This window comes from Pygocentrus nattereri, chromosome 5 (assembly GCF_015220715.1).
Source record: "Pygocentrus nattereri isolate fPygNat1 chromosome 5, fPygNat1.pri, whole genome shotgun sequence".
Lineage (NCBI taxonomy): Eukaryota > Metazoa > Chordata > Actinopteri > Characiformes > Serrasalmidae > Pygocentrus > Pygocentrus nattereri.
Window position 1 is genome coordinate 33,924,134 of NC_051215.1, and position 21,786 is coordinate 33,945,919.

The following is a 21,786-nucleotide window of genomic DNA, read 5'->3' on the forward strand; positions in this document are numbered from 1 at the left end:
GAACCAACTTCTAAGACTGCATGTCGGAGGTGTGGTAAAATATCTCCGAAGACTTCTTTGAAAAACAGAAATCAAGTCTCCACTAAAGAATGGAAGCTATAATAGAGGCAAAGTGCGAACACTCTACTTAGCTGTTGAGGCTTCCATGTCATTTTCTATTAAAAATATATCACTGCTGTCAGAACAAAACCGTGTGTCGCCAAAATGAGAACTTCACAGGAGAAGGAAAACATGCTTTACTTTTAATGTAAGTCAATGGAACCAGACTTTTTCTGGGTAATTTTGGGCCATCTCTTTTGGTCCAGTCAGCATGAAGTTCACAGATAATTTAAAAGACAACAGGTATTTTCAAATGATGTCAAAAACTGAAAAACAACAAAAAATGGAGACAAGGTTTTGTTCAGACAAAAGCAATATGTTTTCTGCTTTCCTGAAACTGACAAATGAATAAATTGTACACAAGTCAAAGTCAATTTATTTAGCGCTTTTTACAACAGGTATCACAAAGCAGTTTTGCAAAAATCCAGGTCCAAGCCCCAATGAGCGTTGCCAGTGGCAACAGTGGCAAGGAAAACTCCCTAAGAGCAAGCGGAAGAAACCTCAGAAAGGGAACCCATCCTCCTCTGCTCGACACTTAATGGCTGTTTTACTTGTGTTTAATGGTGGTTTCTGACCATTGCACTAAATTTAGCTTGATAAATATGATGAATCATGTTTAATATGACCAGGGACATGAAATGACAAGGTAAAAAAGGTAAATTCTCATTTCATATGCATTGCCATCATTTTAACTATTCGCTGATTTATCAAGAAGCTAAATTTTATTACTCTGAATATTCCCAAAATTAATGACAGACACAATCGTTAAAACACTTAAAGGGGGAGAAAAGCAGAACTTTACAAACTTTAGTGAAACAAATTTGTGGTATCATAAACACAACACACCCAATGTGAGACTGTCTTACTAAAGCTGTGGACGCAAGTACTTATACCCTCTGCTCCTCTACTGCAGCTTCAAAGACTCAAACACAGGCCCTGAAGAGAGGGCGAAGGACAGACGTTTCAAACTTACTCTCTGTCTCTCTACCACACAAACTGATGAAATCGCATAGTTAAGTAAAGAACATTTACATTATCAGGACAAGAACTTGCTCTCCCCCCCTTGTCTCTATGGCAACTGGCCCATTAAAACCTCTGTCTGATGCCCCATTGGCCGACCTCCCTGCGTTGCTCGCAAGCTGGGCACCAAGCCAAGCGTCCATACATTTCAGCTGCCTAAAACTCCGTCCCTAACGGCCAGCATTCATGAATTAAGGTAAAAGATGTCCATCCCTCAGGTTGAAACACTGGGTTCAGCTTAGTGATTGTCTCATTGTCTGAGGGGATTACACAGGCTATCTTACAATTCTATTAGCACCAGCACTGATCTAATATGAGAGAGAGAGAGAGAGAGAGAGAGAGAGAGAGAGAGAGAGAGAGAGAGAGAGAGAGAGAGAGAGAGAGAGAGAGAGACAGAGAGAGACAGAGAGAGAGACAGAGAGACAGAGAGAGAGAGAGAGACAGAGAGACAGAGACAGAGAGAGAGAGAGAGAGACAGAGACAGAGACAGAGAGAGACTTTACACGGAAGAACAAAGCTTCACAAAGTACAGGCTTTATCTGTCCCATGGTCAAACAGTGTCCAGTGGCAGTCTTACAGTATGACACAGAGTGGAGTCACAGTAAACCAGAGAATGACTTCTGGGCACTTATTAAGTTCTCTTTTTTCCTTTATGGACTCTAATTTTGGAGGAAAATTAAAACATAAAATGTGGCCTGTGTGAAAGTCCACAATAAAGGATCTGTAAATTACCTCAAGGAGCCTGAATCAAAACACCATAGTGCTGACATTTACATCATAATTCTCAGCTTCTGAACAGTAACACCATGTTGAGCGGTATATAGACTAGCATTAATCTCATTATTACAGTGAGTTTATTTGTACTAAGTATTGTAAAAAGTACTTTTAAGATAATCATTTTCCTTCACCTTGTAATTCAGCCATCATCAAGAACTGTGAATTTCAGTACTTTTGTCATGCTGAAATCTACTGAAATCCATGGTACTGGATAAGCACTGGTCTTACCTGGAAGTTTCCCACCATGATGAGACCCGCAGAACAGATCCAGCCCGTGGAAAGACTGGCAGTGTTTAATACGCAGTTTTGGTGCTTCTCAATCACATGAGCATAACGAAGCAACACAATCACCATCACTGAGAGAGAGAGAGAGAGAGAGAGAGAGAGAGAGAGAGAGAGAGAGAGAGAGAGAGAAAGAAAGAGAGAGAAAGAAAATGTTCAGGAGTGTCAATTTATATAATAATAAAACAAATGTGATGTGGAAGACTGTATAGATGCATTTGCAAGCATACATTTATTTATACAAATTGTTATAAAAACATGGACTGGATGGAAACAAAAAGTGAATGTAGTTAAAGATTCACTTCATGTAAATGCAAACAACAGTATTTTCGATACTAAAACAAACCAAAAAAGTATGCAAATGCACACACAGAAAAAAAATTACAGCATTATACTTTACCCGTCTATGCCATTTACACATTTTGCTCCATTTCTACTCATATCTGCAGCACTCCATTATCTTAGTAGTAGTTAAAGTGAATAATACTGTATGTTTATTTGAAATACTGCAGTCTATGCATGGTTGGGCTTAAAAGTCAAAATAAATGCCCAATAAAATCATGCAATTATAGAAAGTGTCACATTTTTATGTTCAGAACGCTTCAAGATGTCATTCTAAATCAATCCAACTTTTTCACCACAAGTTTTACTGTTATTTGAAAATCTATTAAAGGGGATTTCTAGCCATTTTCAAAATGTGTGTATAATTAGTATTACTAAGTTGAAAATAAAGTCATTCAGAGTAGTTTGATGTGAAATGCACTGTTCTAGAGACACTTGCCACGTCAGAACTGTTCACAGTGGTGGTGATAGGAATCAGATTTGTGAAGAGTTTGATGCCTCCAAACACCCTCTCACAGACAGTTATTACATGATATGGGTTTGAACACATTACCCGACACCTGAGACATGATTTTATGATCGTTCTGAGATAGGGTTTTGGTCTAAAAGGGATTTTTAAAATCTATTCATGGCAGAGAGGTGCATGGTAATGTCTTACCATGATAAATATTACAGATCAGTATAAAAAACTCAGAGGACAGATATGTTCACCAGTTGTTTTAGATAGCAAATAAAATGGCTAAATTAGTGTTGTACACATCATGATTCCTGTCACCACAATGTAAAGCAATTCGATTCAATACAAACTATCTAAAACAACTGGTGAACATATCTGCAGCAAAACAACAACAAACAATTTGACATGAAAAGCTTGAAAGAACTAGACAGATTTCAAACAAATTTGAAAAAAATGCAAATCTAACAAAACTAAGGAAGAACCACACTGTATCAGCAATAACTGTACCATCAGGGACTTTCCTGCCTCCTACACAATAAAGATGAATATCAGTTTAAGACAGTCTTAAGAGCGCTCCTCAAAAGAGCGCTTAATAACTACTGTCTTCACTTATCCGTGTTTAATCTTCCTGTGTGATGTGCCAGCAGGACAGAGAAAGTGGGGGTGCACTGGCATGTGCACGTTTCAGCATGGCCTGATCCTGCGTGACAAAAAAAAAAAAAAAACAACGTCTGCTGTTCCTCTAACCAGAACCTATTCATTGTTTTCCTGGAAGAGCAGGGTGTGGGGTGGCTTAGAAAAAATTGGAAAGCTGTGTGTGTGTGTGTGTGTGTGTGTGTGTGTGTGTGTGTGTGTGTGTGTGTTCGTTCAGGGGGTGTAATGGGGCGGGTCTTTATGTGCTGAGAGTCGTCTAATGCGGTCTCGGTCACTCTAGCCGGTTCCTCTGTTTGCTCTGCTGGGTTAATGCTTAATGCTTAATGAAAGCTGACTGGAGCTGCCCAGCTGGGGGCAAGCACGGGGACAAATCACCCCTCACACCATAACGGCCCATAACGGCCTCATCAACCTCACACTCTGAGGAAACGGCTCCAGAATTTTCAGACACAGAGCCTCAATGCCTGTTTGCCAACAGCTGAGAATGAGACAAACTGGAATACAATACGCTGCAGGGGTGCGAGTCTCAGACCTCACAAAGTTACAATACAAATCTTTAAGAAACAACTCAAACTATGAAATCTCAAACCATGATTCAATTTAGTTATTTTGGAAAAAATCTGAATTCATTCTAAAAATATGGCAAATACATAAATATGTCTAGAGAAGCTATTAACACAGCAGTTGAATATATACAAAGAAAACAATATGCAAGGCTTATTTTAGAAGTTAGCTCAGTGTTTCCTACAGGCCTGAAGTATACTAAGAGGAGCATATCAGGTGGTCTTTTTAACTAGCTGGGTTTTCAAATACAACATATATGATTTGGAATTTAAACAAAAAACAAATCACAAAACAATACACAAATTTTTTTACGTCATTTTCTTTACTAAGCGCACAGCCTTGAGCCAAAGAAACACTGAAATAAGGGCAGCTTTTATTGTGCCTTACGTAACACAAAGTATGTCCTTGACACAAATTATTTTGGAAATTGTTAAATTAATAGAAAATAATTTGTAAACTGTTATAATGGGGAAAACTCACTGGGCTACAACTACACAAGCCCAAAAACAAATAAATAAGCCCATGGTTATTTAATTATAACAGACTCCAACATGTAATAAAGTAGGAATGCATGATTTCATTGGAATCCTGTCAATATGGGCAATGACAGCTAAAAAACAAACAAACAAAAACAGATGACAGATTTTAAACCAAAATCTGATGACAATATTTAGGCCTGTGTGTTTTTTAAAAACACACTTTTTTTTTTGGAAAAAAGTACGGAGTAAAATGTGAGTAAAAAGAGTGAGTGAAATGTCCACACCAGCAGCATTTTCAAAAATCTTGTCTCGGAAACGTTCTCATGAGAATGTCTTGGATGGGGCTTTAGGTGAGTGTTTTTATTTATATATGTATATATTTCCATATAATATTTAGATTTTAAACTCCTTTAACTCCAGTTCAAAAGTGATTACAGAACAGCATTAAACGTTTTAACGTTGCTGTTGCATTTTTTTTCAAGGAATTATTATTTTATATTTTTAAAAAAACAAGCATTTATAAACTATGATTTTACTCAAATGCTCTGTTTTCAACCCATTCATTTTGGACATTCAGTCATGATGTTGTGCAGCACCGGCGAAAGTTGGATAATTATTATGGCGAAGTACTAGCCCAGCTAACCTGACATTAATGTAAGCAAACTCAGTTAATCAAAATACCAGTAACATTACTTCAGTTAATGTCAGTGAAATAATTAACAACAATAATTATATTGGGAAGATTACTTTTGAAATTTTAAGCATAGTACTGTCTAATATGCATCCCACCAGGAGAGAGGTTGTGATGGGGGAGGTTATGCTTTAAAAAAAACGGCATTTTTCATTTTATTGCATTTGTAACATTTCTCCATAATGCTAATCCAGGTAGATCTAGTCCCATGTCCCACATTGTATGTATTTCATTGGAATCAGCCAATATGTACCAATAAGTAAATACAAAAACACTGGATACTGCCATCGGCCCACAATTCTCATACCAACATCGGCTCCTTAGGGAGAAGTACCACAAAACCCTTTTTTCTGAGAATGTGTGTGGGCACCACACACTGTCCTGACAAGACCTAAATCATTTATAAGAAGTTAGGTAAGTTACAAGCATGGAAAAACAAACTACATGTCTCCAGGGCATAGGAAATTATCCTCTTTTTTCTTTTTAACCAAGCCCAGCTGTAGCAGAAAGAGAAAGAAAAAGGTAATGCTTGTTTACTCCACTGCATTAAAGTGTAGATTGGAGTCAGCCTTCAGGAGCATCCATTTAATAGATGCTGGCAGCAGCTTTCTCTAGTGAAGAGGATGCGCAGCGGATAGAGTCGCAGGAAACAAATCCAGCACACGCAGCAATTCACAACTGGCTAAATTTATCTGCGGAATGACGGCACCGCAGGACTCTATCGTTGACCGTAATATGATACCAGGGCTTGAGACACTTTGTCATTTCTGATCATTCATATTATAGAGTACCAGCACTAGAGCACCACATTCTAGCCTTCAGGACAACAAGCACCGCACCATCAGGCCTATTTACTGAAAGCAGGGCAGCAAGATGATGAAGGTCATGAAAGGTTACAGATCTGCAGTGTGAACCTGTGCGTATGTGTGTATCCGCATTTCCCAGAGCTAACCTCGTTTCCTCAGAGGGTAGCACACAAAGGGGTGGCGGGGCTGTGGCCACATGCTGCTGTTGGCCATCAGCCATCATTATTTTCTGACTCTAAGTAAACACAGCGCTGCTGCCTTCTTTAACAGAGGCCAACTGGCTGAGAGGTTGAGCCAACAGAGCCGGTGAATGACCCAACGAACGGTCACTCAAACAGGTCCACTGCTCCTTCCCCAGGTTTAGTCATAAGCCACTCCTTCGTCAGCCTTACACTTACACAAACCCATTTAATAACACCCACAGAAAATTTGCTGCCACACTTACATGTCTCTTGTGACTGCTCGAGGCGCATTCAGAGAATTCTCCATTTAAGCACATTTCTGAGCCGGCAACATCACCACAGCAGCATCTGCAAGGTCATTCTGGCAGCGGAGGCCAATGCCTTCTGACTGAACGCGTGATAATGTTCAATGTAAACACATCTGCACTTTACTGGAGCTGTTAAAGCCGTGCTGTGAGTGTTAATAACGCTGACAGCAGGCATTGTGTTAGTCACCCACTTGGTGCGTTAACTACCCTGTAAAGTTGATAAGACAGATTGTGGCTGGCGATCTTTTATGGCTGCTGCTCCTATGGAGTAGACACTGGCTCTCCAACAATGCCAGGCCATGAAAAACAGGGTAATTTCACGGATATAGTCTAAAGACAGGCCTGGGCAACACAGATAATAGGTAAAAGTATCCCATTAGGATAGCAAAAAACACTGAAATTCACCTTTTACTCAAAGTATAAAATTGAGCACCTTGACTGCTCAAATTGGATGAGGTGGAAGCTTTTTTTTTTTTTTTTTAAATTCAGAAAGCCGAAAGACATTGGTAGGCAGTAACAGAGGCTGCCATACCAGATATAATACACACACACACACACACACACACACACACACACACACACACACACACACGACAAAATCTTGTAACTCCATTTTTGTCATTTCTCATATTCTGACTGATTTGGAAGTCATGATTAATGGACCAATAGAAATGATACAAAACTGGAATAAATAATTTCTATTATTTCTATTAACAAAAAAATAAGGACTGTCCTTTTCCTGCAAAAAGATCTTGTTGTACTTGTTGTAGACACATGGTTGTGAAGGTGCACTGATTTTGATTCTGACAATTTTAAATAAATTAATTAATTAATTAATAACAATGATCATTTTTCAGAAATAAAATTCCAAGGCTTTTTTGTAGCCCACCCTCCAAGACGAACAAGCAAACAAACAAAATGTATTTTTGTATTGTCTACAGTGTAAATACAGTGACAATTAGTTCACAATTATATAAGATGACCACAATTATTATAAGATGACCACAATTATTATAAGCAGACTGCAGAAATTTCCAGTCATTAGATCAGTTATTTTATGTTGTAACAAGCAAAATGTGAATAGGGTTGAGACAAATAAATGTAAAAAAAAAAAAAGGCTCACAAAAACAAAAGCTCACGAAAACTTACAGTGAATAATGTTTATTTGTTTACTTTACTGGTAATTCCAACAGTCTGTATGATTTTTTTTTTGCTTATATTTTCCCTACTAAAAAAACTTTACTCATAATTCTGTTTTACTGTAGATAATTGTGTGATTATGGGTGCACAGAACAGGGTAGTTGATCATTTAGCTACTAAGTACAACCCCAATTCCAGTGAAGTTGGGGTGTTGTGTAAAACAAATAAAAACAGAATATGATGATTTGCAAATCCTTCTCAACCTATATTCAACTGAATACACTACAAAGACAAGATATTTAATGTTCAAACGGATAAACTTTATTGTTTTTTGCAAATATTCCCTCATTTTGAATTTGATGCCTGCAACATGTTCCAAAGAAGTTGGGACGGGGCAAAAAAAGACTGGGAAAGTTGAGGAATGCAAAAAACACCTGTTTGGAACATTCCACAGGTCAACAGGTTAATTGGAAACAGGTGAGTGTCATGATTGGGTATAAAGGGAGCATCCCTGAAAGGCTCAGTCGTTCACAAGCAAGGATGGGGTGAGATTCACCACTTTGTGAACAACTGCATGAGCAAATAGTCCAACAGTTTAAGAACAACGTTTCTCAACGTGCAATTGCAAGGAATTTAGGGATTTCATCATCTACAGTCCATAATATCATCAAAAGATTCAAAGAATCTGGAGAAATCTCTGCAAGTAAGCGGCAAGGCAGAAAACCAACATTGAATGCCCGTGACCTTCGATCCCTCAGGCGGCACTGCATTAAAAACCGACATCATTCTGTAACGGATATTACCACATGGGCTCAGGAACACTTCAGAAAACCACTGTCAGTAAACACAGTTCGTCGCTCCATCTACAAGTGCAAGTTAAAACTCTGCCATGCAAAGCGAAAACCATATATCAACAACACCCAGAAACACCGCCGGCTTCTCTGGGCCCGAGCTCATCTGAGATGGACTGACGCAAAGCGGAAAAGTGTCCTGTGGTCTGATGAGTCCACATTTCAAATTGTTTTTGGAAATCATGGACATGGTGTCCTCCAGGCCAAAGAGGAAAAGGACTGTCTGGATTGTTATCAGCGCAAGAAATTAAAAGCCAGCATCTCTGATGGTGTGGGGGTGTGTTAGTGCCCATGGCATGGGTAACCTGCACATCTGTGAAGGTACCATTAATACTGAAAGGCACATACAGGTTTTGGAGCAACATATGCTGCCATCCAAGCAACGTCTTTTTCAGGGACGTCCCTACTTATTTCAGCAAGACAATGCCAAGCCACATTCTGCACGTGTTACAACAGCGTGGCTTTGTAGTAAAACAGTGCGGGTACTAGACTGGCCTGCCTGCAGTCCAGACCTGTCTCCCATTGAAAATGTGTGGCACATTATGAAGCACAAAATACGACAACGGAGACCCCGGACTGTTGAGCAGCTGAAGTTGTACATCAAGCAAGAATGGGAAAGAATTCCACCTACAAAGCTTCAACAATTAGTGTCCTCAGTTCCCAAACGCTTATTAAGTGTTGTTAAAAGGAAAGGTGATGTAACACAGTGGTAAACATGCCCCTGTCCCAACTTCTTTGGAACGTGTTGCAGGCATCAAATTCAAAATGAGTGAATATTTGCAAAAAAACAATTAAGTTTATCCGTTTGAACATTAAATATCTCATCTTTGTGGTGTATTGAATTGAATATAGTTTGAAAAGGATTTGCAAATCATCATATTCTGTTTTTATTTATGTTTTACACAACGTCCCAACTTCATTGGAATTGGGGTTGTAAATAAAGCTAGGGGGCAAGACGGTTGTTCAGCCAATGCAGCTACTTTAGACTTATACTTTAATAGTTCTATACAGTGAACAAATAAAATCACTAATCATTTATTTATATGACAATCATTAGCTAAAAGTTTGATTGTGACAGGCCTTATTTGTCTTATTTGCGAATTGGGCTTTTTCTCCGAATAGCACAAAAAATAATAATAATAATAAATGATGAGGAAATGTGAGATTGCAGCATACATCTTTGGTAAAATATTCCATTAGAGCCTGCTATATTTTAGCTTGTCTCGTTTTCTTCTTCTGTCTGTATGACCTGTTCCTTCAGAGTTTGAGATTATCTGTCAGTTAGGCCATTATGGGCTGTTATGGTGTAAGGGGACCTTTTGAATTGAATCGCTCTAAGGTCAGAGATTTACACCTCTATAATTACATACAGGAGGAAGATGGCCTTTGATTTAGGCCATTTTCTCTCAGTCCAGCCAGGAAGCTCATGCTGGAAAAGGAAAGAGAGAGAGAGGCAGTATATTTTGCAGCCTGATGACAGGCTCTCTGGGCGTCTCCATTGGCCTTGGTTGGCTCCTGCAGCACTTTCTACATTATGTTTCATCTTTGTTATTGTGTTCCAATGTTGATGGATGTTTCCTCTTGTGCCCTGCTCGTTTCAGTGAAAGTCTGCACCTCAAACTGAAAAACAGTGTTCATTATGTAACTTGCAGCTATGGCAAGCACATGCAGCTCTTCAAGGGAAACACCATGAGAGATATTTACACTACTGGCAGGCGTAGTCTCAACTGTTTTTCCCTACAAAACTCCTTCCAGAGGTCTCCCTGCACACAGTGTAAGTAATTAAATTAAACTTGTAATATTTGAATATGGCTAAGGCATAAATCACATACCACAGACCTGCCAGATGTTTCATAGCAGTATTATATAACAAGAAAGAGGTAAAACAAAAACAAAGTGCAACTTTCTGATATGGTTGTAAAAAGTGCTGCCCTTTCCTCACAGAACAGGGAACAGCCGCTCATAATGATCTAACCTGACTGACTGGCATATTCGCCACAATACAGGCCTTCAACTCAGAGTATACGCCTTTACTACCAGGCCAAACTGACCAGGTCATAGGTCATGTTTCACCAGCAATACTAAACAAAACCCTTTTCCCTTCTCAGACAGGCAGCACAGTTCACACCTGGCTGTGATCGACTTGTTTACATAAAGTTTCCAATTCAGACTTCCCTCCTCTCAGGTCACCAGGTAGTCAAATTTAGCCTGATGTTCAGGTTCCACAATGAGAGCTTGTTTTTGATCACTGGTGAAAAACATCACCCTTATATCCTGAGAAAATTTCCAACCAAAGTCTGATGCTCACATTTTTTTGGCAGCTAAGTGCTGCGCACGTGTGATCTCTGGAAGATATTTGCTCCTCTAGTACTGTGATGATCATGATGCAATTTAATTAGTGTTGTGTGACCCGATTCCTGATAAATTTCATCAGTCATCTTCAGTGCTGTGCAGATTACGCCTGATAAACATAGACAGTGACACATGATCACATCAGCCACTTACTTTCAGATGCTTCAATGCAAATGTCATGAAAAAAAGTCTGCTGAAGCTCCAGAGCGGCAGATTCACTTCTCAAAGTTTGGAGCATCTTCAACTTGGCGTGCCAACCAGTAGGTTAAGTCCAAATTATTTCTTGGCACAAACTATAATTGGCTTTGTTTTGCTTTGCTGGTCCATTAGGAGCAGTAAATTTCTCATTCACTCACCCATACACTCATTATTTGTACACACATTTCTTTACACACATGATTATTTGCAACAAATGCAAATTGCTAAGAGCTGCAGTTTAATTATAGCTTACATCATCACAAACACTGCCTTAAGTTTGAAAAGAGGAAATGTAGCACAATAAGTAGGCCTGTCACATTACATAACTGTCAATTATTTGAATTGATCAGTTATTTAAGCTGCCCACAATTACTTTCCACAGTTCTTTCCCCTAGTTCCAGTGAAAGGAATTCTTAATGCTTAGCAGACCAAGAGATTTTGGACAATTTAATGCTCCCAACTTTTTGGAACAGTTTGGGTATGGCCCTTTCCTGTTCCAACATGACTGTGCACCAGCGCACAAAGTAAGGTCCATAAATACATGGATGAGTGAGTTTGGTGTGGAAGAACTTGACTGGCCTGCACAGAGTCCTGACCTCAACCTGACAGAACACCTTTGGGATGAATTAGAGTGGAGACTGCAAGCCAGGCCTTCTCGTCCAACATCAGTGTCTAACCTCACAAAGGCACTTCTGGAAGAATGGTCAAAAATTCCCATAAACACACTCCTAACCCTTGTGGAAAGCCTTCCCATAAGAGTTGAAGCTGTTACAGCTGCAAAGGGTTGGCCAACATCATATTAAACCCTATGGATTAAAAATGGGATGTCACTCAATTTCATGTGTGTGTGAAGGCAGACAAGCGAAGACTTCTGGCAACATAGTGTATATCCACCTATTCAAAACAGTTTGACCGGCAGTTTAGCCCCACCCATTCACACTGAAATTATAAGGAGTGTTTCAGCCCAGATTGTTTTCTGAACAAAGAAAAATCAATCAGAAAAAGAGCTCATTTACAAAACCAATTCCCAAAATGTTGGAACAGTAAGTAAAATATAGGCAAAAACTATAGGCAACAAAAAATCCTTTTTAGCTTGTATTAAGTTAAAAAAGTGCAAAGAGATTTAATGTTTTAACAAAGTGAACACTTTGTGATATTATATATATATATATATATATATATATATATATATATATATATATAAATATAATTCTTCGTGGCATACTTTCAACAAGGTGTTGGAAACATTCCTCAGAGATTTTGGTCCATCCTGACATGATAGCATCAGGCAGTTGCTGCAGATTTGTCGGCTGCACATCTATGATGTGAATCACCTGTTCCACCACATCCCAAAGGTGCTCTACTGGATTGAGATCTGGTGACTGGAGGCCACTGGAGTACAGTGAACTCATTGTCATGTTCAAGAAACCAGTTTGAGATGATATGAGCTTTGTGACATGGTGCATTATCCTGCTGGAAGTAGCCATCAGAAGACGGGTACACTGTGGTCATAAAGGGATGGACATGGTCAGCAAAAATGCTAAGGGCCCCAAAGTGTGCCAAGAAAATACCCTCCACACCATTACACCACCACCAGCAGCCTGAACCATTGATACAACGCAGGATGGATCCATGCTTTCATGTTTACGCCAAATTCTGACCCTACCATCTGAATATCGCAGCTGAAATTGAGACTCGTCAGACCAGGCAACATTTTTCCAATCTTCTATTGTCCATTTTCGGTGAGCCTGTGCGAATTGTAGTCTCAGTTTCCTGTTCTTAGCTGACAGGAGCGGCACCCGGTGTGGTCTTCTGCTGTAGCCCATCTGCTTCAAGGTTCGACGTGTTGTGCGTTCAGAGATGGTATTCTGCATTTCTTGGTTGTAACAAGTGGTTATTTGAGTTACTGCTGCCTTTCTGTCACCTCAAACGAGTCTGTCCATTCTCCTCTGACCTCTCACATCAACAAGGCATTTTCGTCCATACAACTGCCGCTCACTGGATATTTTCTCTTTTTCTGACCATTCTCTGTAAACCCTAGAGAGCCTGTCTGGCACCAACAACCATGCCACGTTTAAAGTCACTTAAATCACCTTTCTTCCCCATTCTGATGCTCGGTCTGCACTTCAGCAAGTACAGGTGCTGGTCAACGAATTAGAATAATTTGAAATAGTGCAATCATGAAATTCTTTGAATGCATTTTTTGTGCAGAAAGCAAATCAGGTGTTCACCGCACCTGTCCTACTCGTTAGACTAATCACAGAACTCGTTACCTGTAGAAAATTTGCTCAGCTGAGCTTTCCAAAAGGCCCATTTAGGCCATTTAACTGTGACACTGTTGTTTTATTGAATTAGAATAATGGAGAAACCGTTTCATTGAATTAGAATAATTTTTATTATAATTACAATCATCACTTTCTCAGTATTTTGTGGCTGCCCCCTTGGCTTGTATGACTGCCTGAAGTCTCCGCGGCATCGATTTGACCAGCTTGTCGCAAGTTTCCGCACTCACAGCTTCCCAGGCAGTGGCGATGTTCTGCTTCAGTTGGTCCAGCGTAGTAGGCTTTCTGTCGCGAATTTTCCGCTTGACGATGGCCCAAAGGTTTTCAATGACATTGAGGTCAGGCGAGTTGGCCGGCCATGCCAAAACTTCAAGCTGTTTTTTAGTGAACCAATCTTTGGTCGACTTTGCCGCATGAGCCGGTGCAAGATCCTGTTGAAATATGAAGTCTTCTTCGCCGAACTGTTCCTCAACAGTCGGAATCAGGAACGTTTCCAGAATATCTTGATATACGGCAGCATTGACAGTCTTCTTGAGGAAGCAGAGTTTCCCTACACCTCGAGCGGACATGCATCCCCAGACCATAACGCTCTGGGGAAACTTGACGGATCTTTTCACGCACTCGTGGTTGTAGGTTTCGCCACCACGACGCCAGACACGAGGACCTTGGTCACCGAAGGAGATGCAGAAGTGTGATTCGTCACTGAAGACCACTTTCTGCCAGTCTTCAGCAGTCCACTCGCTGTGTTCTTTGGCCCACTTCAGCCGTTTCTCCATTTGTTTCTTGTTCAGCATCGGTTTTACTGCTGGAACGCGAGATTTGAAGCCGAGTTCGCGCAGACGACGGTAAGTGGTTGATCTGGAGACGTCAGCGCCGGTCTGCTTGTTCCACAAGTCGGTCAGCTCGGAAGTGGACTTGAACCGGTTGCTGACTGCGATCTTTCTCAGCTGCTTGTTGTCGCGAGCAGAAGTTTTCGGACGCCGGAACAGTTGGTGCGCTTGCTGCAGTTTTTCTTGAGAGCTTTGCAGACGGAAGACTGGCTGATGCCGAGCTGCTCAGCAATTTTAGTTTGGGTCAAGCCTTGTTGGCGAAGGGCTTGAATTTGAGCCACTATTCCGGTTGAGAGGTCGCGCTGCTTACCCATGATTGATTTTACAACTTAGAAATTCTACTCAACCCTGACTTTATACTGCACAGTGAACACTCTTCACAGAAAACAAAAATTCGAGCATTTATTCTAATTCAATGAAACGGTTTCTCCATTATTCTAATTCAATAAAACAACAGTGTCACAGTTAAATGGCCTAAATGGGCCTTTTGGAAAGCTCAGCTGAGCAAATTTTCTACAGGTAACGAGTTCTGTGATTAGTCTAACGAGTAGGACAGGTGCGGTGAACACCTGATTTGCTTTCTGCACAAAAAATGCATTCAAAGAATTTCATGATTGCACTATTTCAAATTATTCTAATTCGTTGACCAGCACCTGTAAGTTGTCTTGACCTCTACATACCTAAATGCACTGAGTTGCAGCCATGTGATTGGTTGATTAGCTATTTGTGTTAACAAGCAATTGAACATTTTAAATATATATTATATATATATATATATATATATATATATATATATATATAAAATTTTTCCTTTCTCACAGGCCACTTTAATAGGTACAATCAGGTATCAGGTTCAATTGCTTGTTACCATTATATTTTATATATATATATATATATATATATATATATATATATATATATATATATATATATATATATATATATATATATACACATATACACACACACACACACACACACACACACACACACACACACATACACATACACACACATACACACACATTTCCCATTACTGCTCCATACAAATTTAGCTGCTCAATAGACTGGGGTCTCTCTGTCTCCATTGTATATTGCACATCATAAAACATTTTCAATTGGAGACTGGTCTTGACTGCAAGCAGGCCAGTAAAGCACCAGCATGGTCACACTACAAAGCCCCCCTGTTGTAACTGGGACAGAACATGGCTTGACATTGTCTTGCTGAAACAAGCAAGGGCGTCCCAGAAAAACACGTTGTCCGGGGGGCATCACGTGTCTTATGTACACCTCAGCGTTAATAGTGTCTTCACAGACATGAAAGCTACAATGACAGACACTGGTTTTTGAAGTTTGTCAAGACGATCCTTTTCCACTTTAGTCTGGACAACATGACATCCATTATTTCTCAGAACAGTCTGACAGGTGAGCATCAAATATATAGATTTCCACTTTGCATCAGTCCATCTCAGATGTGCCTTAACTCAGAGAAGTCTGTGGTATTTCTAGGTGTTGCTGAGATATGGCTTTTGCTTTGAGTCCTGAGCTCATGTGGTTAGATTAATTACTGAAACGTCAGTTTTAAATGCAGTGCAGGGATTGAGGAGATTGATAATATTCTGCACCACAGAGGGTGAAACTAAGGAACATTGTTCTTAAACTGTTTATGCATTTTGGCAAAGGAGCAAGCCTTGGCCTAATCTTTCATGAGCTAGAACTGACCTTTCCTGGATACTCCTTTTATACCCAAGCATGACTGCATCATCTGTTTTTGAAACATATGAAAGTGGTTCCAGGCTTAAATTACCATTTCTACTTTTTAAAATGCTGCAGGTTCAGTTCAGATTAAGAATGAGCGAATACTTACAAAAAATAATGAAGTTCAAAAGGTAAAACATCAAGTACTTTATTTTATACAGTTTCCCATTTAAATACAGGTCAAAGTGAGTCTGCAAATGACTGTATTATTTATACAGTATGTATGTATTTATCTCCTCCCTTAACCTTTTTTGGAATTAGGTTTGCACATTTATCAGTCTTAGAGGCAGAGTAACAAACAGCTTGTTTTATTATAAGGGATAAAGAGGTTGGAAAATGGTAATGTAAAAATGGTAAGGATTGTTTTTGATAAATCAATTTTTGTGGCTATGACAGTAAAAATACAAAGAAAAAAAAAAAGACACTCATTTAGAGGGAAAAAAAAAATCAATTTAAATTGCAGTATGAATATTGTTAAAAAAAATAATAATAAATAAAAATAAAAAAAAATAAAAAATATATATATATTTTCCCCAAATCATTCTGCCACACACACACACACACACACACACACACACACACACACACACACACACACACACACACACACACACGCGCGTGTATGTATGTATGGCAGGACAGGGAATAACTGTCTGAATCAGCAGGGACCCCTGTTACTCAGAGCTGTGTCAATGTCAACTAGCTGTATTACATCATGAAGCCTGGCTCCAAAAGCAAGACAGAGCGGGTGGCAGTCTCCCAAAACCACACACACACAGAACTGCTACCGTGTTTCATCACAAATACCCTGAATAGCCATAAATTTCAACAGAAACACAAACCACCATCTCTACCGCCACAATACGTTCGTGTTTTTCCTTATATGGTCTACTACGAGCTATTATCAGTTTGTAGTCCAAATAAAATCTAATCTATTCAGCAACAGGGCAAAACATGTCAGAATGCTAAACACACACTCACCCATGAAAGATCCTGTGCTGCAGATAAGGCTGAAGAAGCAGCTCTCTGGAGGCAGCGTGCCACACTTACTGCAAAGAAAAATACACCAGAGCAAGGGTTAAACACTAAGCTTCTGATTCTCAAGGCCAGGCCATGGGACTGAACCTGGAGCAATTCTCTTTTCAGTATGTGTAACCACAAAAAAGTGAAAAATAAAGCTGTACAAACACTACATTCATATTCACATTCACATTCACAGAAATGCTCCAGTACCGCAAACATCCAGAGCTGAACACGTCCAAGTACATCATCGTAGGATGGATTGATCTGGGAAAAATCTCTCTTTGTGATCATTTTGACTAATATTGAGACTTAGATGTAAACTCAATGTAAAAACTAGGGTCCAGTGGCTGGTTGCATTAAACATCAAGTATTTAAAGTAAATTCTTAAAGGATACATTGAGTTTTGAAATACTCTAAAACTGAATTTAAAAATTATGGATCCCCCCCCCCCCCCCCCCCCCCCCCCACAGTTCCCAGAATAAATTTTACTCCACTCACTTAAGCAAAAGCTTAAATGACAAAATTCCATTAAGATGTTTATGCAACTCATCACAGGCCTGTTTTTTTTTGGCCAAAAAACCAGCATATCCACTTTTTCTGGCTTGAGAATTGAATGCTAAGCAAAGTTTGCCAGACGCATAGTTAGTTGTTGCTGCGTTGTCATGTTGTACATGTATATGTCGGTAATATAGGTTATAACAAAAACTGCAGCCGGTTCTATATGAAAATCTTTCAGCTATATATCATGGGTAACACCAGTAGTTCCAGAACACTGAACAACAGCATATGCCATAAAAATGCTTTTAAATCAATTTAGGCCAATTAAAGACTGTACAATAACCACCCGTGTTTAGTAACTGCATGAAGAAAATAAAAAAAACCCGGCTAGCTGAAAGTACTTGAGTTAGGAACTATGGCAGGTGTATTAAGCTTGTACAAAAAGCTGCCTGTGAAGATTTTAGGACCTTCCACATAGTCAGGTTTCAGACATCAGACAACATTGTATCTCAAAAACAATGTCATATTGCAGCTCCTGTACAGTTAGACATCAGGAAACATTTTTTGCCTCAAACGAACTGGCCTCTGACAAAAGACATCAAGCTAAGCGGCCACAGACAAAACAGCCTCTGACAGTAAAGTTCATCCGACCCTCAAAAAGCTGTTTTCTTAGTAGGTTAATTATAGCTTCATGACCAAATTAAAGATGACAATTTAGTACAACTACAGCTTTTGCTGAACTGTGCCATCATGCTCTTATTTTACAAAGATTCATTACTTTGTTGTGTCCACTTGAGTGTTAGGGACCTTCACAAAAAGTGCAGCTGGAAAATGCAAAGGTTTTGTGGAAAAAAAAAAAGGTGGAGCAAGGAAAATAAACTTTTCCACACAGTTCCACACCATTCCGAATAAAAGGACTGTGTTACCATCATAGGCCTACAAACACCAAAGCAAGGGTTCTTGTAATGAACATATCGTGGCAAACCAGGCTCTGTGTGGGCCCCTGTGAACACTAAGCAGCTGAGCGTGAGGAGGAGAGCAGGAGCTGACAGAGGCCAAAGGAAAGCCGGAGATTCATTACAGCTGTCAGCTTGCACGCACAACAGAACGAGATAAGCAAGACAACACTGTGGGAGGATGATACGAACCAGAGGAAAGCTATTCCACCCATTACCACTGAAGTGGATGCGACAATGGCACATACATTAATGCTGTATGCATCAAAGGGTCTCATTCAGGAAGCCAAAGCAGAATTAAACACTTTACTTATTATATGTACAAATTATATTATAAAATACAGACAAACGTATCTCTGCTGTTGGAACAAAACCTTGTATCTCCATTTTTGTCGTTTTTCAGTTTATGACAATTTCAAAATACATGGTACACTTTACATTGTGTATAAATTTCATGTTGAATGGACCAAAAGAAGTGACCCAAAATGACTTGTTAAGAATTCTGGCTCCGTTCCATTGACTTGCATTAAAAGTAAAGTAGGTTTTTCCTTCTCCTGTAAAGTTACCATTTAGGAGATACAAGGTTTTGTTCCGACAGCAGCGATATGACTGTCCAATGTAGCCCTGTCAACTTCAACTGTATTAGTAATCAAACAATCTGCTAATTATTTTCATGCTGGAGTTATAGTTGAAAAAAAAAAAAAAAACTGAATTGGCAAAAAACCATAAAACAAAAAATACTAAGCATAGCTTTTGATTAAAAATCATATATAAAAACACTAATTGGCTAAAATGTCTATAACTACATGTGTCCATCTGGATATTTCTGGTGGGAGATTTTAAAATATGAAATCATCATCAAAGCTTTCAGATAATCATGGCAGACCTAATACTATGCAGTTAAACTTTCTTCCCTTCTGTTTCTATATCCTATAAATATATACAGAAGGCATGATGAGTGTTGAGTCTGCTGCAGTCACCAGCGAGTCTGTTACTTCTCACACCGAGTCTAACCTATCACCTACTTCACTACACCTCTGTGCCAGGAAGAGAAGATGATGGGGAAGCAGTTTAAAAAAATACCACCCGCCAAACACACTTCCCACCCACACTCCATACACAGTGCTAGCATCCGCAAGGCCCAGGGAACACACCCAGCAGTATACATAAACATGTTCATATAAGCACAGGTTTATCAAATTCCACAGAGCGCACTGCTGTAAAGGCAAAGGAGAGGAGTTTTGGAAAAGCCATATCCTGTAAGTTGCTCAAGAACAACATTCACATTCTTCAGTGATGACTGAACTGTATGAAAGAGGCAGGGCAGCTAAATGAGCTAAACATTTCCTCTAAAATCTGAGCCTGGATTATTTTCTGGTTAAACTCAGGGAAATTCCATCAAATTCCTAGACAAGCACATGTCTAGCCCCGTACTGTGCAAGACACAAAGAAAACAGTCACTTTACTTTTTAAGCAGTTTTGTCACTTCTTACTTTAATTCACAACATGCAAGAAAGATTCTGCAAATTCTACCCCCTATATTTCCAAACTATGCTCATTATTTATCTATTTTTTCCCCGCTGCAGAGCTTGGGTAAAATTGCCATAAGCACCATCTACACTGCCATCACCTAGGTTTGCTAAAAAGCTTAGGAAATAGACTAAATGTACCCCTCACCACTGCAGCTTGGTGAGTAGCTCATGTTAATATAGAAACATGATATTGTGTCGAGGTGTTCAAGGGACTAATATTGCTAATGTTAGAGACAGTGATAATGGTGAGGGAGTATATATTTTGGAAGGCAAATACATCAGGGGAAAAAAAAGGTCATCCATGGACAGACTTACAATAACTATTTGACCTGTTAGGCTGATGGACACAAACTGAGAAAATCTGCACTGATCTAAAAAAAAAAAAACCACTCAACATATCATTAAAAGACAAAACCATGAAGGTACAAAAAAAAAAAAAACCTTTGTGCTGGAGCCAAAAACATTTACACTTTGTGTGTAGTTAAGTACATGCCTATGAAAATTCCTCGTTTGGGTTAATTATGCTTTCACCAGGTGCTGCGGTCTTGTTTTGGCAAACATATTTTAATGTAAATAAATCAGAAGAAAAAGAATTATCAGAGAACAAAAAACAACACATCTTGTATCCTGAATTGTGTTTTGTTCCATGCCAAGCATGCTGGCTCTCTGTCTTTCCTCCCTCTCTCCTCAACAGACTGGCAAAAAGAGAAAGCAGGAAACAAGAGAAAGGAGAAGCGTAGAAGTATAAAAGCAGAAGACGCAATATTGCAAAAATATTTTTGAAAGAAGATACTGAACGGGGTCAAGTTGAAGCAGCCCACATGGAGCACATGACCCAGCCAAGGTTGTAAACCTCCACACAACTATCCCAAAAGCCTGTGACTCTACAGTCATACATTAGACCCTTTCAGCCACAGTGCCAGAGAGTGAAGCACAAATGTCTAAATGTTGACCCCTCATGCACCCTCCCTTGCAAAAGCAGCTGGCAAGCCTCTGATTGGCCAGTCACACTCAGCTCATTCAGCAGACACTGTTGTAACTGGTTACCATCATGGCATGGTTCTCTGTGCTGTAAGCTCTCAAAGCAAATTCACACTCTTAACCAGGTCATACAGATGCTACAGAAACTCATCTATAATGTGGAGTGTACAGCATGTAGAAAACATACTGGCTAATAAAGGGAGATATACAATCATATGCAAATGGAGAGATATACAGAGTGAGATGCAGCGAGTGCGAGAGCAAGACGCAGCGAGAGTGAGAGAGACAGAGACCGATGCAGTGAGAGAGACAGAGATGCAGCGAGAGTGAGATGCAGCGAGAGTGAGAGTGATGCGGTGAGAGTGAGAGAGCGCGAGCGAGCGAGATGCAGTGAGAGAGACAGAGATGCAGTGAGAGAGACAGAGATGCAGCGAGAGTGAGATGCAGCGAGAGTGAGATGCAGCGAGAGTGAGATGCAGTGAGAGGGAGAGTGATGCAGTGAGAGTGCGAGTGAGTGAGATGCAGCGAGAGTGAGATGCAGCGAGAGTGAGAGTGATGCAGTGAGAGTGAGAGAGAGCGTGAGCGAGCGAGATGCAGTGAGAGAGAGAGCGAGCGAGTGAGATGCAGCGAGAGTGAGAGTGATGCAGCGAGAGTGAGAGAGAGCGTGAGCGAGCGAGATGCAGCGAGTGAGATGCAGCGAGAGTGAGAGAGAGCGCGAGCGAGC

At 39.8% G+C, this 21,786-nt stretch overlaps 1 protein-coding gene across 1 annotated transcript in view; it reads right to left on the reverse strand.

Moving 5' to 3' along the window:
* Nucleotides 1-21,786, reverse strand: part of zgc:154058 (uncharacterized protein LOC795538 homolog) — a 54,442-nt gene that overhangs the window by 14,266 nt on the left and 18,390 nt on the right. Inside the window, exons 5-6 of the mRNA XM_017721472.2 lie at nucleotides 17,054-17,121; nucleotides 2,125-2,252 (exon numbers count right to left, since the gene is read on the reverse strand). Of these exons, the coding sequence (XP_017576961.1) occupies nucleotides 2,125-2,252; nucleotides 17,054-17,121 (196 nt within the window). The remainder of the gene's footprint in view (nucleotides 1-2,124; nucleotides 2,253-17,053; nucleotides 17,122-21,786) is intronic.